The sequence below is a fragment of the Dufourea novaeangliae genome, unplaced genomic scaffold (genome assembly GCF_001272555.1).
Source record: "Dufourea novaeangliae isolate 0120121106 unplaced genomic scaffold, ASM127255v1 scaffold343, whole genome shotgun sequence".
Lineage (NCBI taxonomy): Eukaryota > Metazoa > Arthropoda > Insecta > Hymenoptera > Halictidae > Dufourea > Dufourea novaeangliae.
The window spans coordinates 632746-650993 of NW_015374236.1; the positions used below are offsets into that span (position 1 = coordinate 632746).

The window sequence follows — 18248 nt, forward strand, 5'->3', positions numbered from 1 at the left end:
GATTTATTTAAGTACGATGCAATTGTGTTGTTATATTTTGTTGAACAATAAAATATTTAATTACGGATCCGCTTGTGTTTGCGAGAATGGGAGTTCGAAGACGAGATTGTTTAAACAAATCGAATCAATAAGTAACAAATATATTTTTATTTTTCTTAAGGTGCATATGTTATTATAAAAAGTAAATTAAATTTGGTAAACATCACTGTTATCGTAATCAGTCTGGCGTAAGTAAAACTTATAAGTATATAAATCATAGAAGAAAATGTTACAGCGATATCTAAACTTTGGATAATTTAATATTTAATTTCAGTAGTATCAAATAATTAAAATAATACTCGTTACGTTATAGAGTTAGAATGTATGTCACGTCTTGTTTATTTATTGCAAGACGTATTCAACGATTGTGTAATACTTTATTTTTTCTTGCTTTTCCCTAACGTTAGCGTGTGATGCTGAGGTTGCTGAGCAAACTGCATTTTTCGTCTATTCAGTTCGAGGATATCGTCCTCGAGTTTCTTTCTACTTTCCTCAACCTTTTTCTTTTCTTCTGTATGATCTTTCTTCAGTTTATCGAATTTAACGTGTAGCTGAAAGGTATGTATTAACATAAATTATTAGTACTCCCGAAATAGTAAATGTTAATAAGAACAGTAATTTTTTATACCTCTTTTTCTACTTCTTTCAACTGCGCCTCCTTTTCCTTCACTCTTACTACAAACATCTGTCTCATTTCATCCTCCTTCTGTTGGAGCTCCTGCAATAGGATGGATCTCTTCGCTTCACAGGTTTGCTGGAAACTAACTGGTTTATTTTCACTATCCACGTCGCTAAAGCCCATCTAAAAATTAAAACTTAGAAATTAATAGGTGAGTCTACCAGTATATAATAAATGTTTTTCGTATAATTACCTGTTCTAGTCGCTTTTTGCGGTAAAGTTCATAATGACGACAATGAGTTTTTTCTCTCATATCCTCCATATTTGTCCTTATTAACATTTCACGCAATTTTACGAAATCGCAATGGGATTCATTTTCCACTACAATAAAAAATAATCAATTAATGAAATGCTTTAAGATACTGATTTAAAAGTAATAATAATTACCTTGCACTGTTCCCCATGGATATTGTCTAGAACGCATCATTTTGTTTCCAACACGAACAAAATCGGTACTGCCAACTACAGCAAAAGGTACATGGGCATTCATACTAGAATTTACTTCTGCTACACTTTCATCATCAGTAGGGAACTGATAAATGTGAACTCCATTATTTTGCAGCTCAGATATAATTTTGCTTTTAAACTTCTGTAATTCTGTCTTTGATATTGTGTCAGCTTTAGCAATGATTGGAATAATGTTCACTTTTGTGTCAAGTTTTTTCATACATACAAGATCAATAGACTTCAACCTATACATATTAAAATATTGTTTAATATGAAACAAAACTGATAATTACATTGTGCAAAATAACATTTTTTAATGGATATTTACCCATGACCAGTAGGACAAATAAAATACAGGCAAACATGAGTACGACTATCATGATAAGTTGCTAGAGAACGTTTTATTTTTAGTTCTTCCTGCAAATAAGCCTCAAACTGGGCGTCTATATAATCAACAACAGCCTTAAAGCTATCCTCCTTATTAATCTGATCTCCATATCCAACAGTATCAACAATGGTCAACTTTAGTCTAACATTGCTTTCTTGTAATTCATACGTGTGAGCTTTGAGCTTCACAGATGGAAGATTATGAGGACTTGGTGTGGACTCAAAGCTTGTATTAAATAAGGAATCCATAAGTGTAGACTTTCCAAGTCCAGTTTCACCTATTATAATAACAATTAACAATATGAAGAACTACGAATCTATATAATCTCTTCATCAAGAAGTGATTAAATAAGCTTCATACCAATACAGAGGATGTTAAAAAGAAATCCATTTTGCACAGATTTATTTACCAACTGATCTGGAAGACTGTCGAATCCAACATGGCCAGATAATTTTAAATTACGTAAGTTGGATTCCAACTGAAAGTATGAATTAGCCATAATTTTTTCTTGTATTACGAGCTGACCGGAAATTAACAGTATACTATCCCTAAATGGAGCGAGAACGCTTATCAAGAGTGTTGTGTTATTATGACAGAAGTAAGACCAACGCCCTTCAGGCGAGAAACGCTACACGTACGATGACAATTACTTAGGTTTATATTTGTATATAATGAACGACATTCAAATGACATTTTCCCGTATAAGAGATAAGTAGAAGGAACATGGTACATGCTTCAATTGAAAAAAAAACGACACGTACCTTGGCACGCTCAACTTCCACCGACGCCATTTTTACTACTAATGACGCCTGCGTTTACTCACTCAGCCAGTCTGTAGTGACAACCACACGCATAGTACCATGCTCGATTCATGATTGCATGAATTACAAACAAAATTAAAATTGAATTATTTTCGAATATCAATTTGTAATTATACGCTTATACTTGAAAATGACTAGATAAACACATAATTTAAATTAATATATATTTCGTTTATGAATACATTTGACAGCGTGAATTATACATACACGTTCACTCATTTTATTCGTTCAAATTATTTTTATGAATCATTAGTATTACTATTGCTTGCGCTTGTACAAATAACGAATCGTACAATATTTACAAAGGCTTTTGATCAGTCATTCAAAAAACGTAATTGACTTTTATAAATATATAAATTGTCACCTTTGAATAATTAGTGTATCATAGCGTTACATTATCTTTCATTTACTACACTGTGATAGTGGAATGTAATGAAGGGGATATTTTCAATTCGAGGGTCAGAAAATGAGTTGTTCCTATTACGTTTTCAGATAATTAGCATCATTAGTATGTGTTTCTAATATTTTATGCGAGAATTTGACAAAATAAGGAACTCACAGTCGTCTGAATACAAAGTATATTTTGAATTCTGATAAAGCTATACGTTTGCAAAACTAATTAAGATTATTCACGTTCGCGTGGCTCATGTAAACAAACGTCCAAAGACCAGTTACTTCTGTCTGTCAATAAAAATATTCCCGTGAATGGGCGTGGGCTAAAACATTGTGTCTCCGAATTCGTGTTTTTGTTCGACGGATTCGTAAACCCCGCCTGTCCCCGCCACCTGCGCATACGCGTCCCAGGTAGGAATTTACGGGGTCAGTTGGTGCCAGGACTGCAAGCGCGACGCTAGGGTCTTTCGTGCTGGCGTACTGGCAGACCCCTCATAACAGTGTCTACTTTCTAACATGGCAGATCAATTTGTGTTGTATTATCATGTGACGGGGAAAAGCTCTCGTGCATAAGACGGTCTTTGTGTAAACTATCGTAGATTCTCCTCGCGGGGAAAACGTGTTGCCAGCACAGAATACCGTCGCGATGGCGGACATGAAAAGTCCACCGTTCAGTGACATTAAACGGCCCGAGGAGGTGGTGGCGATGGCGATGAAAGACAGCCTCAAATTCGCCGTGCTGATCGGGCTGATCGAAGTGGGACAGGTGTCGAATCGGGAAGTTGTCAACACCGTGCTTCACCTGGTGAGTGACCCTAAATATTTGTGAACGCGGTTCTGCGGCCGGCCGTCCGTTTCACGGTCATTCCCGCCGATTTCGGAGCATCGGCCCAAATCTGTCAATTTGAACTGTCAAACGGGGTATCGGTCCATGCCTTGTTCGGTACACCGGGAAATAACTCTTTATTTATTGGCTATCGGATGGAATAGACGACGGTCGAGTCGAGAACGGGTACGTCGCGATACGTTGACGGTTGTTCCGCGTACGATTCTAGTCAACATTAACCGCTAAATTTTCCGCGAACGTTACGACACTTTTACGGATACGCTACTGTCCTTGCACAGGTTTTCCCCCCTCGTCTAAATGGTCTTCGATGTACAACCACGAACGTCAAGTAGCTTCAGCACGTTTACTGCTAATAACTTCACGTACCCCGTTTTTATTACTCGCGGTCCGTTTTACGATTGATACTTTATGCGTGCACCGTGCACGAAAACAAATTCTCATCCGGTCGTAATTCCATTCGTTTTACTATGTTACTAATGTACTTGAGGAAGGCAGCTTCTGTAACAATACCAGTAGCATGTTGTTACTGTAGCAGCAGTACTTGAAGTGATACTGGAGACATTGTACTAGTATTGTTCTAGTGTTACCCTAGTACTTACATTATACTGGCACCTACTTGTCTTTTGTTGTTATAGTGTAAGTGCCAAGTGGATTCCATTTACCTGTACTGTACTAGAATATTTCTCTAATACTATTATATTAGTATATTATTGTATCAGTACACTATGTTAGTCTTACAGTAATATTGTATCGTCTGTCTGCTGTGTTATATTACAGCTTAGCGAATACTATATCAGTGAAACATTACATTAGCAATATAATACAGGTATGATACAAGCATAAGACTAAGACAGTATTGGTACAACATTAAACTGATAGAATTACAATGGGAATTTATTGTGCTATCATATAAGTATACTATCACTATAGTACTGCTGTTCCAATATACTACCATAGTTCTGTCATATCACCATGTTAGCATAGTATTCATATACCATTAATATTAACAGAATACCAATAATTTTAGAAGAACTAGTTCCTAATGCAATGTCGACACTACACTCGTGCATGTTATATTAGTATCATTTACCCTTACCGCAATGTCGCTCCGTTTACAGAACTCCAATATTCATTTCGTGCGTTACAAGACCAACTGTACTTAATATTCGTAATACGTTACAAACGGCAATGCTAAATGGCGCATAGCCACATAATTACGCAGCAGAATTAGCATACAACGTTTTTACAGCGGTTAGTTTGCCGAATGATTTCATCTTCCTCTGTATACACCGCACTAAAAGAAATATTTATTCTCCGGTGACTTTTTTTTTTACTTTGCACACGTTCACTCTCGTCAAACCTGTCTTCATCGTGACCACTCTCGAGTATTTCATTAATTCTGCTAATTAATTACTCTCCGTGACACGCTTATCGATAGCTGATAGGTCAAAAAGGAAGATTCCATAGTCACGTCGAGCGATCGTATAAATTTCCGGTCCACGAGTTTATGGTCAGACTTTTATTGCATTCACTCATGCATCTCGTGCTCCATGCTCTAGGAAACGGTGCTTCGCGTCAACGTATCTCGCGTCCGATATTGTTCCTATTTCTCGAGGGATTACCGTCGCGCAGGTAGTATAACCGGGGCGCCAGGTAGAAAAACCCGCTTATCAGTGATCTTACGTAGACGGTTCCCGCGTGGAAAGGTCGTTGATAGGCTACATACGCCTACTTAGACAAAAAAGAACACTACACACCTATTTTCTAGAATTCCTTTCCCTTCTATTCAAAAGTAAACTTTGAATAAATGAAAACGAAATTTTTCAGTATGCGAACAATACAATATTTTTTCGAACGTGTCAACACGGACGTTGGTACTTCGCTTCTTTGAATGATACCATACTATTTTTGTGAATTTAATCTGTCGATTTCATCTACATGTGCGTGGCCATTCAATAGATCCCATCGATCACGTACATTTGAAATTCCTTTTCCGCCCTGTAACCAACCAACGAACCTCGTTGAGATTTCGCTCGAATTGCCCCGAAACTCGAGCGAAACGAACAGACGTGGGCAAACGCGACTTGTTCCCGAACTCGCGAAGACAAATACCTAGCACGTGGCAACGATTAATGTCGGCCGTCACGGCTGCACCGAGTTACGATCTCGCTCCGGTTTTTCGATCCGCAAACCGCTCCGTGGAATTAGTCGCCGATACCGGATTGGAGCTGTTTTACCCATTGATCTTCCTCGTTTTTAACCCCAACGACCCCCCCCCCCCCCCCTAATTGCCTGACTCTCTTTGACCCTGAATTAATTAGTGTCGTTTGCGGACGCGACGGTGCGGCATTCTCGGAGACCACAAAGGAATCGGAATTTCGGCAAATATGCTTAATTCTCCACTGCGTTTGTCGTGGCGACGAAGACAATTGGGCAGAAGCTTTTGTCCCCCCCCCACCCCGAAGAAGTATTGGGTGACTGACAGGATTCTGGTCGGTTCCTCTAAGGATAGGATAGATAGGAATTCTATTTTAAGAGAAATGTTTCTGTTTAGAAGTAGATTATATATTTGTCCGCTATGTAGTTTCTGTCCACAATTTCTATGAATTATTCGTGAAGATCATTTTTCAATACGAACACGATTTTTTCTTTCGAATATAAGTTTTAAAGTAATTCGATCTTTCAATTAAATTCGTAAATATAAAATATACAAGATAATTTTGGTAGCTACCGAATCGATGAAGATGATGTTATCTTTTTTCTGATGAAATTAAGTTTTTCCCCAGACCTCGTTTCGGAGAAAATCGATCTGAGAAATACCGAGTGTTGGGCGCTTGGGTAAACTCTGATACGATGGATCTTGCTACGGATATTTATCGCGTTTGTATACAATTTATGGAGGTAATAATTCATAATCAATAGCGATGTTTTGCTCGGGAAAAATGGTGAAGAACTCTCTTCACGGTGCTGTATACAGGGAATTGAAAGTGGTATTCATTCTTATCGGAGAGGACAATTTAGCCTTCCATCAAACAGACTGTAGTTAGAGATTTAGTAGGTGATTGTTCCCGGCTCTTTTTTAACGTACAATAATATATCAAACATGTACACTAATTTTTCTTGTTATTAGAGCGAAAGTCTATAGCATCGCTGTATCTCAAAATGCAATTGGAAAATCAATTCAGATCGAGGTAACAATACTCGGCCCCACACAGTGTCCGATGAATCTTTCTGTCGATTTACTCTCGCATAGAAAAACGTCTCACGCATTTTGCCAGTAAATGTAGCATCTATGTAATTCACGAGAGGTGGAAGCTTTTTGAGCCCAACCAATGCCTTATTGAGTGATAAAGTTTCCAGCAAACGGTTCTCGATAATGCACTTCCGCCGAATGGTGTACGTAATAATTCTTTTGTTCGAGCGACAGCGATGCAAGAAATTTTCGCAGCGTCACAATGGTATATGCACGCGTTGCCATCGGTGTTTTTATCGTTACTCGCGAAAATACACCATTTTAGTGCACGTTGGGCGGTGGCGGGAGTCAGGCTAGCCTTGCTCTAAATATATGTATGTACATAGCGGCGTTTGGCGGGCAAATTTACATAAGTAACTGATAAAGTGGAAGCGGTTTCGAGTTTTTCCGTCTGGAGGATTATCCGTTTACACTGAAGTGGGGAGCGGCCGCGAGGGGCGTCGCGAAACGTGGCGCAAGGAAATTGGCTAATTAGTTGAGTAACCGAGCGGGGTAACGTTGCTTCTTTACTGTTTTTTTTTTGCTTTCTTTCATTTCTGTCTCTTTCGACGTATTTCGATTATCGAGCCGTTCGAGTTCGAGAGGCACGAACTCGCGGTGAATTCACGTTTTTCGAAGCGCGACGAAACGAAACCATGCGCCGTTCGATAGATCGTTGATACGTAGATAAAGTACGTGAGATTAGATTAGCCGTGGTTGGTCCTACGTATCTCGATGATAATTCCATTCTTTCTTGGAATAGAGCTCCATTTTTTGTACACATGGTCGAAATATCCTATGCTGGCAGATAGATTTCTAGGAAATTGTACGAATTTTTTTAATGATTCGTGTTTGCTACTGGGACTATGATTGCTACTAATTGCTGCTAAATTACTGTAATAGTTACTACTAGTCTATCATATTTATGTTTTCATTACAAATGTGAGTCTGCAAAAACGTTTACACATAAGCTTCCACAATGTTTAATCAAGTGTTCTGTGCTTATGATAATAGAGCATCTAATAGGGAATACAAATCTTTCCTTAATGCTTTCTTAGTCTACGTATGTGCAAATTTGCGTGAACATTCACAATTTATTCGTCAGTAGTGCTTGCATTTAGGTTCTTATAATACAATTTAATTTGACGATTTAATTCTATAATTATATATTCCTGACACACATCATTGATGATTGTGTCTTTGCACGATAAATTTCCCCATTTTCGTCATAATTGTTATAGCGTAGCCTCGCTATTACACATGTCAATGGAAGCCATGCAAGCAGCACCTATGTTTCAGCTGCAGTGATCAATTGTCGTGCAGCTTGTAACTGAATTGTTCTGTAAATTTGAAATTCATAACTCTCCACCGTGGTGATTTCATAAATGTCATTGACCTATCATTTCTTCGCTCTAATCTCGTATTTCCACATCCAGTGGATGGCACGCTCGTTGTCATCCAGCATCGTTTATCTCGTTTATGCTAGCGGGTCGTGGGCGATTGAATCGGCTTTTGTTACGTTCGCGGACAATTAATCATCCGTACAATACGCGTGGCTTGTTAAACGGCGAGACGGGGCTTTTTAGCAAACTGATAATTAATGTAAACGAGGAATGCGTACCTTTAGAGCGTTCACGCGAGAATATCCTTCAGCGCGTGACGACGCGTTGATCCACGTGTGTTCGACGCGATTCATTCACACTTTGATCTCCATTGAAAATAATTTCTCGTTGCAGTGTGAATAATCTCCTTAGGATTCAAATGTTACAATAAATAACGGAAACAGATTAGACTAAAGTGATTAGAATTAATTTGTATAGACTTTTATTACGGTCGTTATCGCTTGTGACTTTCCTTTCTTGAGGTTCTTGCGATCATGGAATCTTAATCGATCAATTGATCAGATGATCTCCAGTATGAGAGTGAAGGTATTGATAATTTAATTTAGGTGTTGGATGACCTTAAGTCATGCTATTCGAACCTTGAAAGAAGCATTAGATAACGATCGTACATGAGAATAGGGAAGGTGAGATGTCTTCAGATAAGGGAATTGTAGCGAGTTCTGTAGAATTGACCTTAGAACCGTAGCATTCGAAACTATTCTCCTATTGACATCATTAAATTCATATTTGTGTACATTATTCATTATTTACATTAATTTCATGTACCTCAGACACCTATATCCAAAATGTTATACTTTAAATATTACATTCATTTACTATGTATTGTTGCCATTATAGATCAGTCTATAGCGAAGTAAACCATAATGCAGCTTTTAAACGACCCCAAAAGTTGAATTGAACTGGGTTTAAATTTGGTAACCGAGAGATCAAAACTATTTCCAATAATTCGAACCTATTAATCGAGCATATAATGATTTCGCTACATAAAAATGCGCAGGAACAATCGCAGTTAAACACAGAAACCATTGGATAAATAAATGTGAAGAGGGAAAAATCAGTAGAAAATACAGAGGGAACACAAGTGACAAATTAACATGTCTTCTCCGATTAACAGGTTAAACTATGGAGGCTATTTCGAAAACAAATGTTCCTGAACTCCTCTCTCTTTTGGTTCTGAAATATAAAATACACCTGTAAATCTTGTGATATTATCGGTTGAATCATCCAAGTACATAGTTTCATGCAGGTGTATCTCGTTTGGAAAATGGATTTTCGAAAAGGAAAGGTCTTCCAAGATGTAGTGTCTGGCCTTTACGAATCCAGCGTCTGATATTGATGGCTCCTCGTTACGCTTCGCGTCAGCGTTTCGCTCAAGTGGCTGTGTTCTGAATGCCACGCGACAGACCACACGAAATTCCGAGGGGTGGCCAGGCCCACTCCCTTCCGTCGATCGATCCACGCTAATTGATCGGACAAAAGCGCGATTTTGTAATTTCCATATAAATGGGAATGCAGATTCGGCGTGTTGCAAGATCGACCCGCCGGAATTCATGGCCTATTGTCGTCCGTTCGTTTCTATTCGCGTGTTCCGTGGGAGACAGTTAGGTGTATTCATCGATCGGCCCGACCAACTGGTGGCGTGAATCGATTGTCGGCTGTGTCGTTCTCGTTTGACTGCCGCGCTTGGTTCACATGTACGCGCGCGCCGATGACGCGAATTGAAAAGAAAAAAAAAAGAGAATAATATCGGGATCAGTTAACCGCTTTGACGTTTCGCTCGGAAAAAACTATTCCGGAACGATTTTTTTTTTTATATAAAAGCGGCGTTTCATGCATTGACTACCGTACCACCGACATGTGGCTGGTGCAACTTTTCATTTAGATTACAATAGAAATACATAGGCTGTATGCCAGAATACAGGATTTTCATTCTTCAGTGATTTTATGTTTCTTTATTTACTTATTTTAAGATTTCTATTATTGTATTTTTAACTGCATTTACGAGAGATAGGTTCACTAAAGTATTTATTATATTTGCTATGAGATAGCTACTTTGAATACGCGCGCGTGTATCCCACGTGTAGAATTCAAGTGTTGGAAAGCAATTCAATAAATGTCCAAGAAAATCCCTTATTGGCAGTTTCTACTGTTTATGGGGTATTGAACGTTTTGGAGGAAAAATCAGAGACCGTGTTTTAGAGTAGAACACACACTAAAGTGGGGAAGAATGTGCTGAATATCTACACGGAATCGACCGGGCTTTATACTCGCTGAAAACTTCCGATTTGAACTTTCCGACCACTCGAACCTAAAGGTATACATAAACATTGTGAACTTTCTAAGTTTCGAACTTGTAGAATGGGTCAGCTAACCAGACTCTAAAAAGTACAGGTACTACTATCGTTGATATTATTCTTTGAGCGTGGTGGTGCTTCTGTTCGTCTAGTCTATGTGTGACACCGTTTTTTCTATTGATATTGGATTTTTCTTTTTACATATAAAAAGTACACGATCGTTGAAACTGTTGAACTCATATAGCGGCATATGTATAAAAGAAATTTGTAGTTATAATGTAGTGTCGTTTAGACACTTCATGGAAATTATTTCACGGTAGTCTAAATTTGACATTTCGTTTGTAGACTGTGCCACTCTATTTATAGTATTTCTTATGGATGAAGTGCAGTTTTTTGATATATTTGGTTTTATTACGTTAGATACCTTTTTGGGCTACCTTGTTCGGAGACATTGACAAGTACGCCCCAGGGAGAGGGTTGTAAAACCGGCAAAACCTTTATCCTTTTAAGGTCCATCGGTCTATAGATTTAGGCGACCCTGCATTTCGATGCATGTAGTAGACTCTTAAAAAAAAGTTGCGCTTGGATTTGATAAATAGACCGTTCGAGATTTGAATAGTCTTTTACAGATTCTAGAGACAGGAAAAAATTAATCTTTAAGCTGAAAGATGACTACAGAACTCACAGTCTAGTTATCATCGAATAAATTTAAGTTTTCTTGCAAACATTGTTACTGTTGGCTAAATGATTGGCGCCACGAAATCTATGGTAATTTAACGGTTTAAAGCTCACGTACGCGTCCGACATGGACACGCCTGACCTGCAGATTTGTACATGCCCGTGTCACGCATCCGTTACGCCCGACAGACCTCTTGTCAATGGTCCATTAACCCTTTCTAGCTGCTAAAGGGGATAATTTATTCCTGAAACTTCGTTCGGAAAAGTGAACATTAAACCTTACAACAGCACATTCCTTGTTCATTTATCTCTACAGTTTATAGGTTTCAATTTTAATATTACTATTCTCTGTAATTTTTTCTAAATACTGTTAACACTATTTTAAATAAAAGATGATTTTAGATAAATGAATATTTCTAAGATGCTACAATATTCTACAATTGGTAATAAAATTAGTCAAATTGTGTATCACTACAGAATTTGTAGGAATTGCAGCAAAAAAAACAGTGCTTTGGTGATTCTTGCCGATTAGGTCATACGCTCCCCAGTTACGAACGGTCATACTTATCGCAGGAATTTGTCACGTCCAAGACAAGTCATTGATTCAAATTGACTATCGGCCGCGGAAAGCAACACTAATCAGTCAGAGCAATTTCCGTTGGGCTCGAACGACGAGGCCCCGGTTGACAGGACAGGGATTCCCCTGGTCGACCAATTTTACGCTAGGCAGCCTGTTGTCACATCGCGAGTGGTCAGTAATTAATTCGACGATAGGATCACCTGTCTTATTTGCTTTTCCGCGGTGAAATTCGCAAACGTCGGTCGGACGCCGCGAGACTGTTATGAACGGACGAGGGATTCAGTCACGCTGACGATGATAATTACTGAAAGCTGTCGCGAACGATGTCTGGAAAATAACGATCCTCCTTCCGTAATGGTCGTACCTCGTCGAGAAAAGCTTGCTGCAATTTGTCTTGCCGTTGATCGAACAGATTACTCGGCAGAACAGGCATTTCTAGGTGAAATGAATTATATTGGTCGCATCTGCGGACTCGAGGATGAATCATGGGTGGATCTCGGTCGAGGTGGATTTGATTTTGATACCTTGAAAAATCAAGTAGACGCGTCCGGTTTTCTAGAAATATTACAAATACCTGGCGATTTGAAATTTCAAGAATGGTCCTCCTTGAATTGTATTCCATTGCTCTAGGCGAATTTGTAATCGCTTAAGACACGAGTTTATAATACCTTAATCCGTCATTAAAACTACCAACTAGAGTTCACAACGGATTTAGACTTTTCATTTAATCAGGTTGAGATAAACTAAATTTCCGAGGTAATTCGCCCTCATAAGCGTCACTCGATGTCCAACGCTCACTACCGAGTGTGTTGGATACCTAAAAATCAAGTGGCCGCTCAACCACTGAAGGGTTATCCTCATTACGTACCAGCAATAAAACACGTCCTTTCATCGTAGATATTCCAAATATTCCTGGAATGGAAATGGCACTTTTGTCTAAACAAAAAAATAATACCGTTTAATACTTTTTAAACGAAGAATCGAACTCGATTTTTATCATTTTTGCAGCCACGATCGAACAAGTCCAATTGCACCGGTGCTCGAAGTTAAATTTTTCCAATCCTCTCCATTCTCGCATATATCATCCCGGTTATGGTTTACCAGTTGCCCAAAGCTTCGTGGAACGTTCTATCGACATTTACCTCGGATATTTATAGGCTCGATGCACACGGTGGGTGCACACTCACACACATCGGTGTTTTCTCCACTCCGGGAGACGTGACCCATAGGAGAAAAACGCGTTCCGTGTATTTGATCATCAAGTTTCGGGATCCGATGGTGCTCGTTTTTCACATCGAAACAGTACGCTACGAAAATATTTGCGCGTTGTAACACGTGTTGCTAGTCAGAGGCGGGGTGGAAAACCGGATCCAGGTAGATAGAGCCGGAGACACGCGGGGGAGGGAGCGGTCATCAGTTCCTGTTAACGTTTCCGTTTTATTCGCCGTTCGATTTTTTTCTTCTTTGTACTGTCTCGTTCGACTCGCGTTTCGAACCACGGACAGGGAGGAATACAGAGTTTCGAAATTCGATTTTGTTGTATGTGTATAGCTCGTGGACGTGCGTGACACTGTCATTATTCCCCCCACCATCAGCAGAACCCTTTCGCCGCGGTATAAACGATGATTAATTACGCGCTCGCGTTGTAATAACCCCAATGTACACCTTAATTCCGCCTACTAATTAGCCCTCGCTGTAATGACTACGTGCTCTCATTGTTTGTAACCTCGGAACGATTCGAACTAAGCGGCCGCTGCTTGAAACCTTGTTGCGCGCGTGTGCGAGTATTTGTGTACATGGGAGTAATTAATACGCGGGCTAATGAAAGGTAAAGCGAATCGGTCCCTCGAAGGCTGTATTCCAGTACTATTGATGTTGCAAGGATATTCAATTATCCTTTCCTGGTTGTGCTTCAGTCTGGACAGTTCTCGATCCCTTTTTTTCTCTCTTCGGATATATTCTTACGGCCCTTAAGCTCGATATCCACTTGGAGACATTGCCCCAAGGGCGCTGCATCGAAACTGTTTATACAGGATGGCAAGGTTATTGCTTCAAATATTTTCTTTTATTCGCAGTACTTCGATAGCTCTTTGCTGAGTTGTTTGCGGTTTCGTTACGAGAATTATTGCGATGGAAAGTCTTTCTACTTTAGGCGAAAGACATAAACAGATGTAAAAGGAAAAGTAATATTCTTGAATGTTCAATACCTTTTAACATTGTTCCTGATTAATTGTAGCCCTGCAGTCTCCTGAACGTTCACATTATTTTGTGACAAATTCCAATAGCTTGTAGTAACGAATCCAAGTGTGTACTGGGTGGGGCTTTATAGCATTCTGAATGATAACATTTTACCACTATCGATCCTGTCTCTTCCCACCTGTATCGAACCAGTCGTGTGTTTAAGATATTCTATTTTTACCGAATTTTTATCTCGAAGGTCGTCTACGAATAGAGCTCCGTTGAGTGTTATCGCACTATTGAATTGCTCCGTTGTAAAGATACGTTAATAGTAAAACATCGAATATCTCGTTACGTTGGGCGGGTGGCATCAGTCACGTTTACAGAACTTTCTGCGCTGTGGTGCGACTCGCCTGAAGACCCGTGTCGTCTTCGTTCTCAATTAGAAGATTGCTGTCGGCTTGTCGTACCGTGCATACCGGAGAGACAAGCGAAATGCACCACGCACTACATACTCGGTTTGAACGGTCCGCGACAGTGATGACATAACTACGTCTTAACTCGATAAATTCATCGCGGTTACAGTAACAGGTTGGATGGCATTCGCCGGTGCGTAGAACACAGATTACACACGTACATGGTGGCTGACGCAATTATCAAATCATACGGAGCACAATTTTGGAGGCCAAAACGGCTAATCAAGATAACACAATGGGCTGAAGAATCCAATGAATTTTTAATGGAAATGTACTCAGTTGACGATGAAAGTTCTGATATCGGTCGACCATCAGTTTATTAATAAACAGTAATCCCTTTTTTTTATAAGCTTGTGCTGTTGATAATTGCGTGATATGAGTTATTTAATAGTAATGCGCTGAGAGGAGGGACTATTCTTCGCAATAAATGAATATAGAATTAGTTGGAAGTTTGTGTTATACATTCAACGCATGCTATGCATAGACAGTGGGTTTTGTATGCCAAACAACGATAGACAAAGTGATTCATATAAGGACAAGAACCAAAATAGGAATTGTTTTCTTCCTTAAAGTATTTTATCGGGTTAAGAATGAAATAGAGATCTCGTTACATCCGATGAAAGTTTTTTCTTTTATTATATTTCACAGAGTCCTACAGGCTATAAATGCATGAAATCCACAGTCTAGTTATATACTTAGATATATTGTGTAATTGTACAACAATAACACAGTGTATGGGTGTATATTGCAGTACAGTAAATCTCGTTTCATTCCCCCGAAATGCTATTCCAGGCTTATGTTATATTAATTTGTAGTATTACTACAATGTATAATTTGCAATTATATTATTCATTCATCATTCGGATGGGATTTGCATTACAATCAATTTATGCTATAAACATTAGTCAGTGTTTATTAATTTAGCTTTCTATGGTATCACAGAAAAATTTACAAATACATTAAAAGTTGTCTAACAAAAATTGGTAAATTGTTCATAAACGGTGCACTGAGCTTTCTCATTTTTTCCCCTCGATAACCTACTAGATTGCGAAGCGTCTGCTTAAATTTTCGTCGAACCAGGGTTTGGTAGCCGCAGCGCAACAATCTTACGGTAGAAAAATTGCGACGATAAGCGAAATCGCTTATCGATACGGCATGCTTAATCGCGGTAATCTCGGTGTGCAAATAGTAGGGTATCTCTTGATTTGGTGCATAGCTGTCCCGGATAGTGGTCTCATTTGGTGGCGTATGTTGCCGTTGTAAAGCCATTTACCGTGTGCCCGTGCATTTAGGTTATTCGATGTCTCATTAGAGTGATTCAGTTCGCGGAAAAGTTCGACGGAACATTAAATTCCCCGATAGAACGTGCGCACGTCTTCCCGTTTTTTCCCTCCCTTTTTAAAGGTAAAATTTTTCCAAGTAAATGAAAATTAGCACGCCTCCTTCATCCTGCTAGAAACTAGGAAAATATTAGATGCTCCAGTATGTAAGGGAGCAATTTAGTGATAGAAACTTTTTCCCCGTAAATTACCGCGTGGAAGTTCGAAGTTCTGCAACCTCCGAAGAGGAAAGTATCGAACTGGCCAGGAGCGAACGGGAAAATTCTCAGGGGGAATCGAACAGGAATTACACTGATTAAATGGAAAACCTTAAATTCGAAAGTTCCATCTCGAGAAAAATACTCGCGGAATTCGGATTATTCGGCGGGACTCTCGGAATAATGAACCCCCATCGACGATATTAAATACCTCGTATTATTTGACTGCGGGACTTTCAACGAAAATCCGTCCGTGAACTCTTTTTTTTTTTTTTTGAACGTTCATCCATGGGAAAATGATATTAGCGAGCGATCCGAGTAATTGAAATGCACGTGGATCGGCCGAATTGTAAATGGCGACGGATACCTGGCGGATAGAACGCGGGCTACCCTTGGAAACTCCATTTTTAACGTATTCACCGTTGGAACGGCCGAGTAATAGCGCTATAACGATAGAAATTTTTGGCAACGATCCATGCACCCTCGCCATAGGAAATTTTTCTGCCGCTTAAGGCCAACGACTCCGGAGACAAATTTTTCCGACTGAATTTTACGAGTCGCATGGTAAGGGAGTTTTCCTGTTCTGAAAATACTTCGCGAAGCATAAAACATCAACAGTAACGTGGCACTGAATTTTTTTACAATATGATATTGGCCGTTGTACTCGACGTTGTTTCGATATCAGGTGCTTCTCTCTCGATCGGGACAGAGTTCGTCTTTTTCTTCAATGAAAACTTTCGAGTTCGATATCGCATTAATAAAATCGTTTGGCTTTGATCCAGTCCTATTTACCATGGCCTTTCTTTTTCTCTCTATAAAACGAAGTAAGATTCCCGCAGACCACCGTCGACTCCGAAGTACTTTCATTAAAATGTAATCTGGATGACGGAAGAAAATCGCGCGCGGCTCTCGCCACGTTGAAGGATTTCTCAGTAAATATTTGCGCCTCGAATGGGATGACTTCGGAAATAGCATTAAAGTTCGTATGAATCGCATCTGGGACGGTGTAACCGAGAATATGGTAACTATTTTCGTGAAAAAAGTGTCTCGAGAATGCGAACATATCTTTTACGGCAGATTTAGAAGAAAATTGAGATTGAAGATGCATGGGACATGTTTTATCTCGTGAACTTCTCACAGTGTGCTTATTCGTTGTCGTGTGTACGCGTTGTTCACGAACCTTAACGGGCGTATCGCCCATTTCCGTTTCATTTTTCACGATGAAATCGCCCACTTTTTGCTTGTACCGCGGATTGCGCCAGAATCAGGATAATCTGGATAATCTGGATAAGAGACTGTGTTAGTCCCTCCTTGAACAACCCCGTGAGTCGCTATATTTTTTCGCGAGACTCTTGGTCTAATCAACCAGAATGTCCCTCGCATTGAACTCATCTTTTGAAACTCATCATGTTATACGTATCTCGAAGCCTGGTTTCATGGCTAGTTGCCGGCCTCATTTTCGTTTCGTCTCCAGTCGTTTCCTCCGGGAGGCTATCCTTCTTCACCCTTCGTCATCTGTTTCTAGTCGCGGACGAGATTTTTCTGCCCGTCCAGATGATGTTTCCAGTTAGAAAAACTTGTTAACCGGTAGGAGTCTCGCGGACGAAGGCGAATGGAGAGTCAGGGCCCGTATTAGCGAGAGCTGCAGTGGCTCGGTCAATAACAACTGCCTCCAACCTGCACTGGACTTTTGCTGATGCAGGTTCTCTTCTCGCCGCTTCCCTCCATTTTCCTTGGGCACATCTTGTGCTAAATTCTCACCCCCTGTTCCTTTGTATAATAGAATTTGGTGTGACGCGGCAACCGAGTCGATACTCTCTCTCCTCATTCTCCCTGGGACGCCTCTTCAGATGCCGATTACGGATCCTTTTACCGGGCGATAGTCGAACCACGGTAGTTGGAACGCGTGATTCGCCTTTCGCGCTCGCCAGATGATTATGGAACGTTATCCGTTTTTTTCGAACCGTTTAAACTGCCAGAGATCGCGAAAGTAATGTCGAGAGAGGCGCATATTGCTGGCGGAGGATCGTTGTATTGTTCTGGAACGTTTAAATTGAATCGGATGTGCATTTACGGTATATTTTGAATGTGTTAAACGTGCTCGTAATTTGCGAAAATGAGTACCATTCTCGATGAGGAGTTTGTTTGTGAATGTGACGTTAAAGGCGAGCAATGCGTTTTGGGGGAGTACAGTGAGTATATTGGTTGTATAGTTGAGAGGGCGGAAGAATCTTGGGAGGTCCTTTCCCACTACTC

General features: G+C 39.8%; 2 protein-coding genes across 2 annotated transcripts in view; one reads left to right on the forward strand and one right to left on the reverse strand.

The window, feature by feature from the left end:
- Positions 1 to 342: 342 nt before the first annotated feature.
- LOC107192458 (septin-2) lies at positions 343 to 2344 on the reverse strand. Its single transcript, XM_015581717.1, has 7 exons — positions 2315 to 2344; positions 1914 to 2031; positions 1494 to 1830; positions 1106 to 1410; positions 912 to 1039; positions 668 to 841; positions 343 to 590 (listed from the first exon to the last, which is right to left on the reverse strand). The coding sequence occupies exons 1-7, from the start codon at positions 2342 to 2344 to the stop codon at positions 417 to 419; spliced, it is 1266 nt and encodes a 421-aa protein (XP_015437203.1). The 3' UTR covers positions 343 to 416.
- A 936-nt stretch (positions 2345 to 3280) lies between these two features.
- The window catches only part of LOC107192469 (neurobeachin), a 321694-nt gene continuing 306726 nt past the window's right edge, over positions 3281 to 18248 (forward strand). Inside the window, exon 1 of the mRNA XM_015581727.1 lies at positions 3281 to 3572. Within this exon, the coding sequence (XP_015437213.1) occupies positions 3414 to 3572 (159 nt within the window). The 5' untranslated portion in view covers positions 3281 to 3413. The remainder of the gene's footprint in view (positions 3573 to 18248) is intronic.

Excerpts from the sequence above, each read along its gene's own strand:
- LOC107192458 (XM_015581717.1), bottom strand. The coding sequence starts at position 2,344 with ATGGCGTCGGTGGAAGTTGAGCGTGCCAAG. Across the intron at positions 2,032-2,314 it reads TGGAAGTTGAGCGTGCCAAG|TTGGAATCCAACTTACGTAA; the intron begins GTACGTGTCGTT and ends TCATACTTTCAG. Across the intron at positions 591-667 it reads TGAAAGAAGTAGAAAAAGAG|CTACACGTTAAATTCGATAA; the intron begins GTATAAAAAATT and ends CATACCTTTCAG.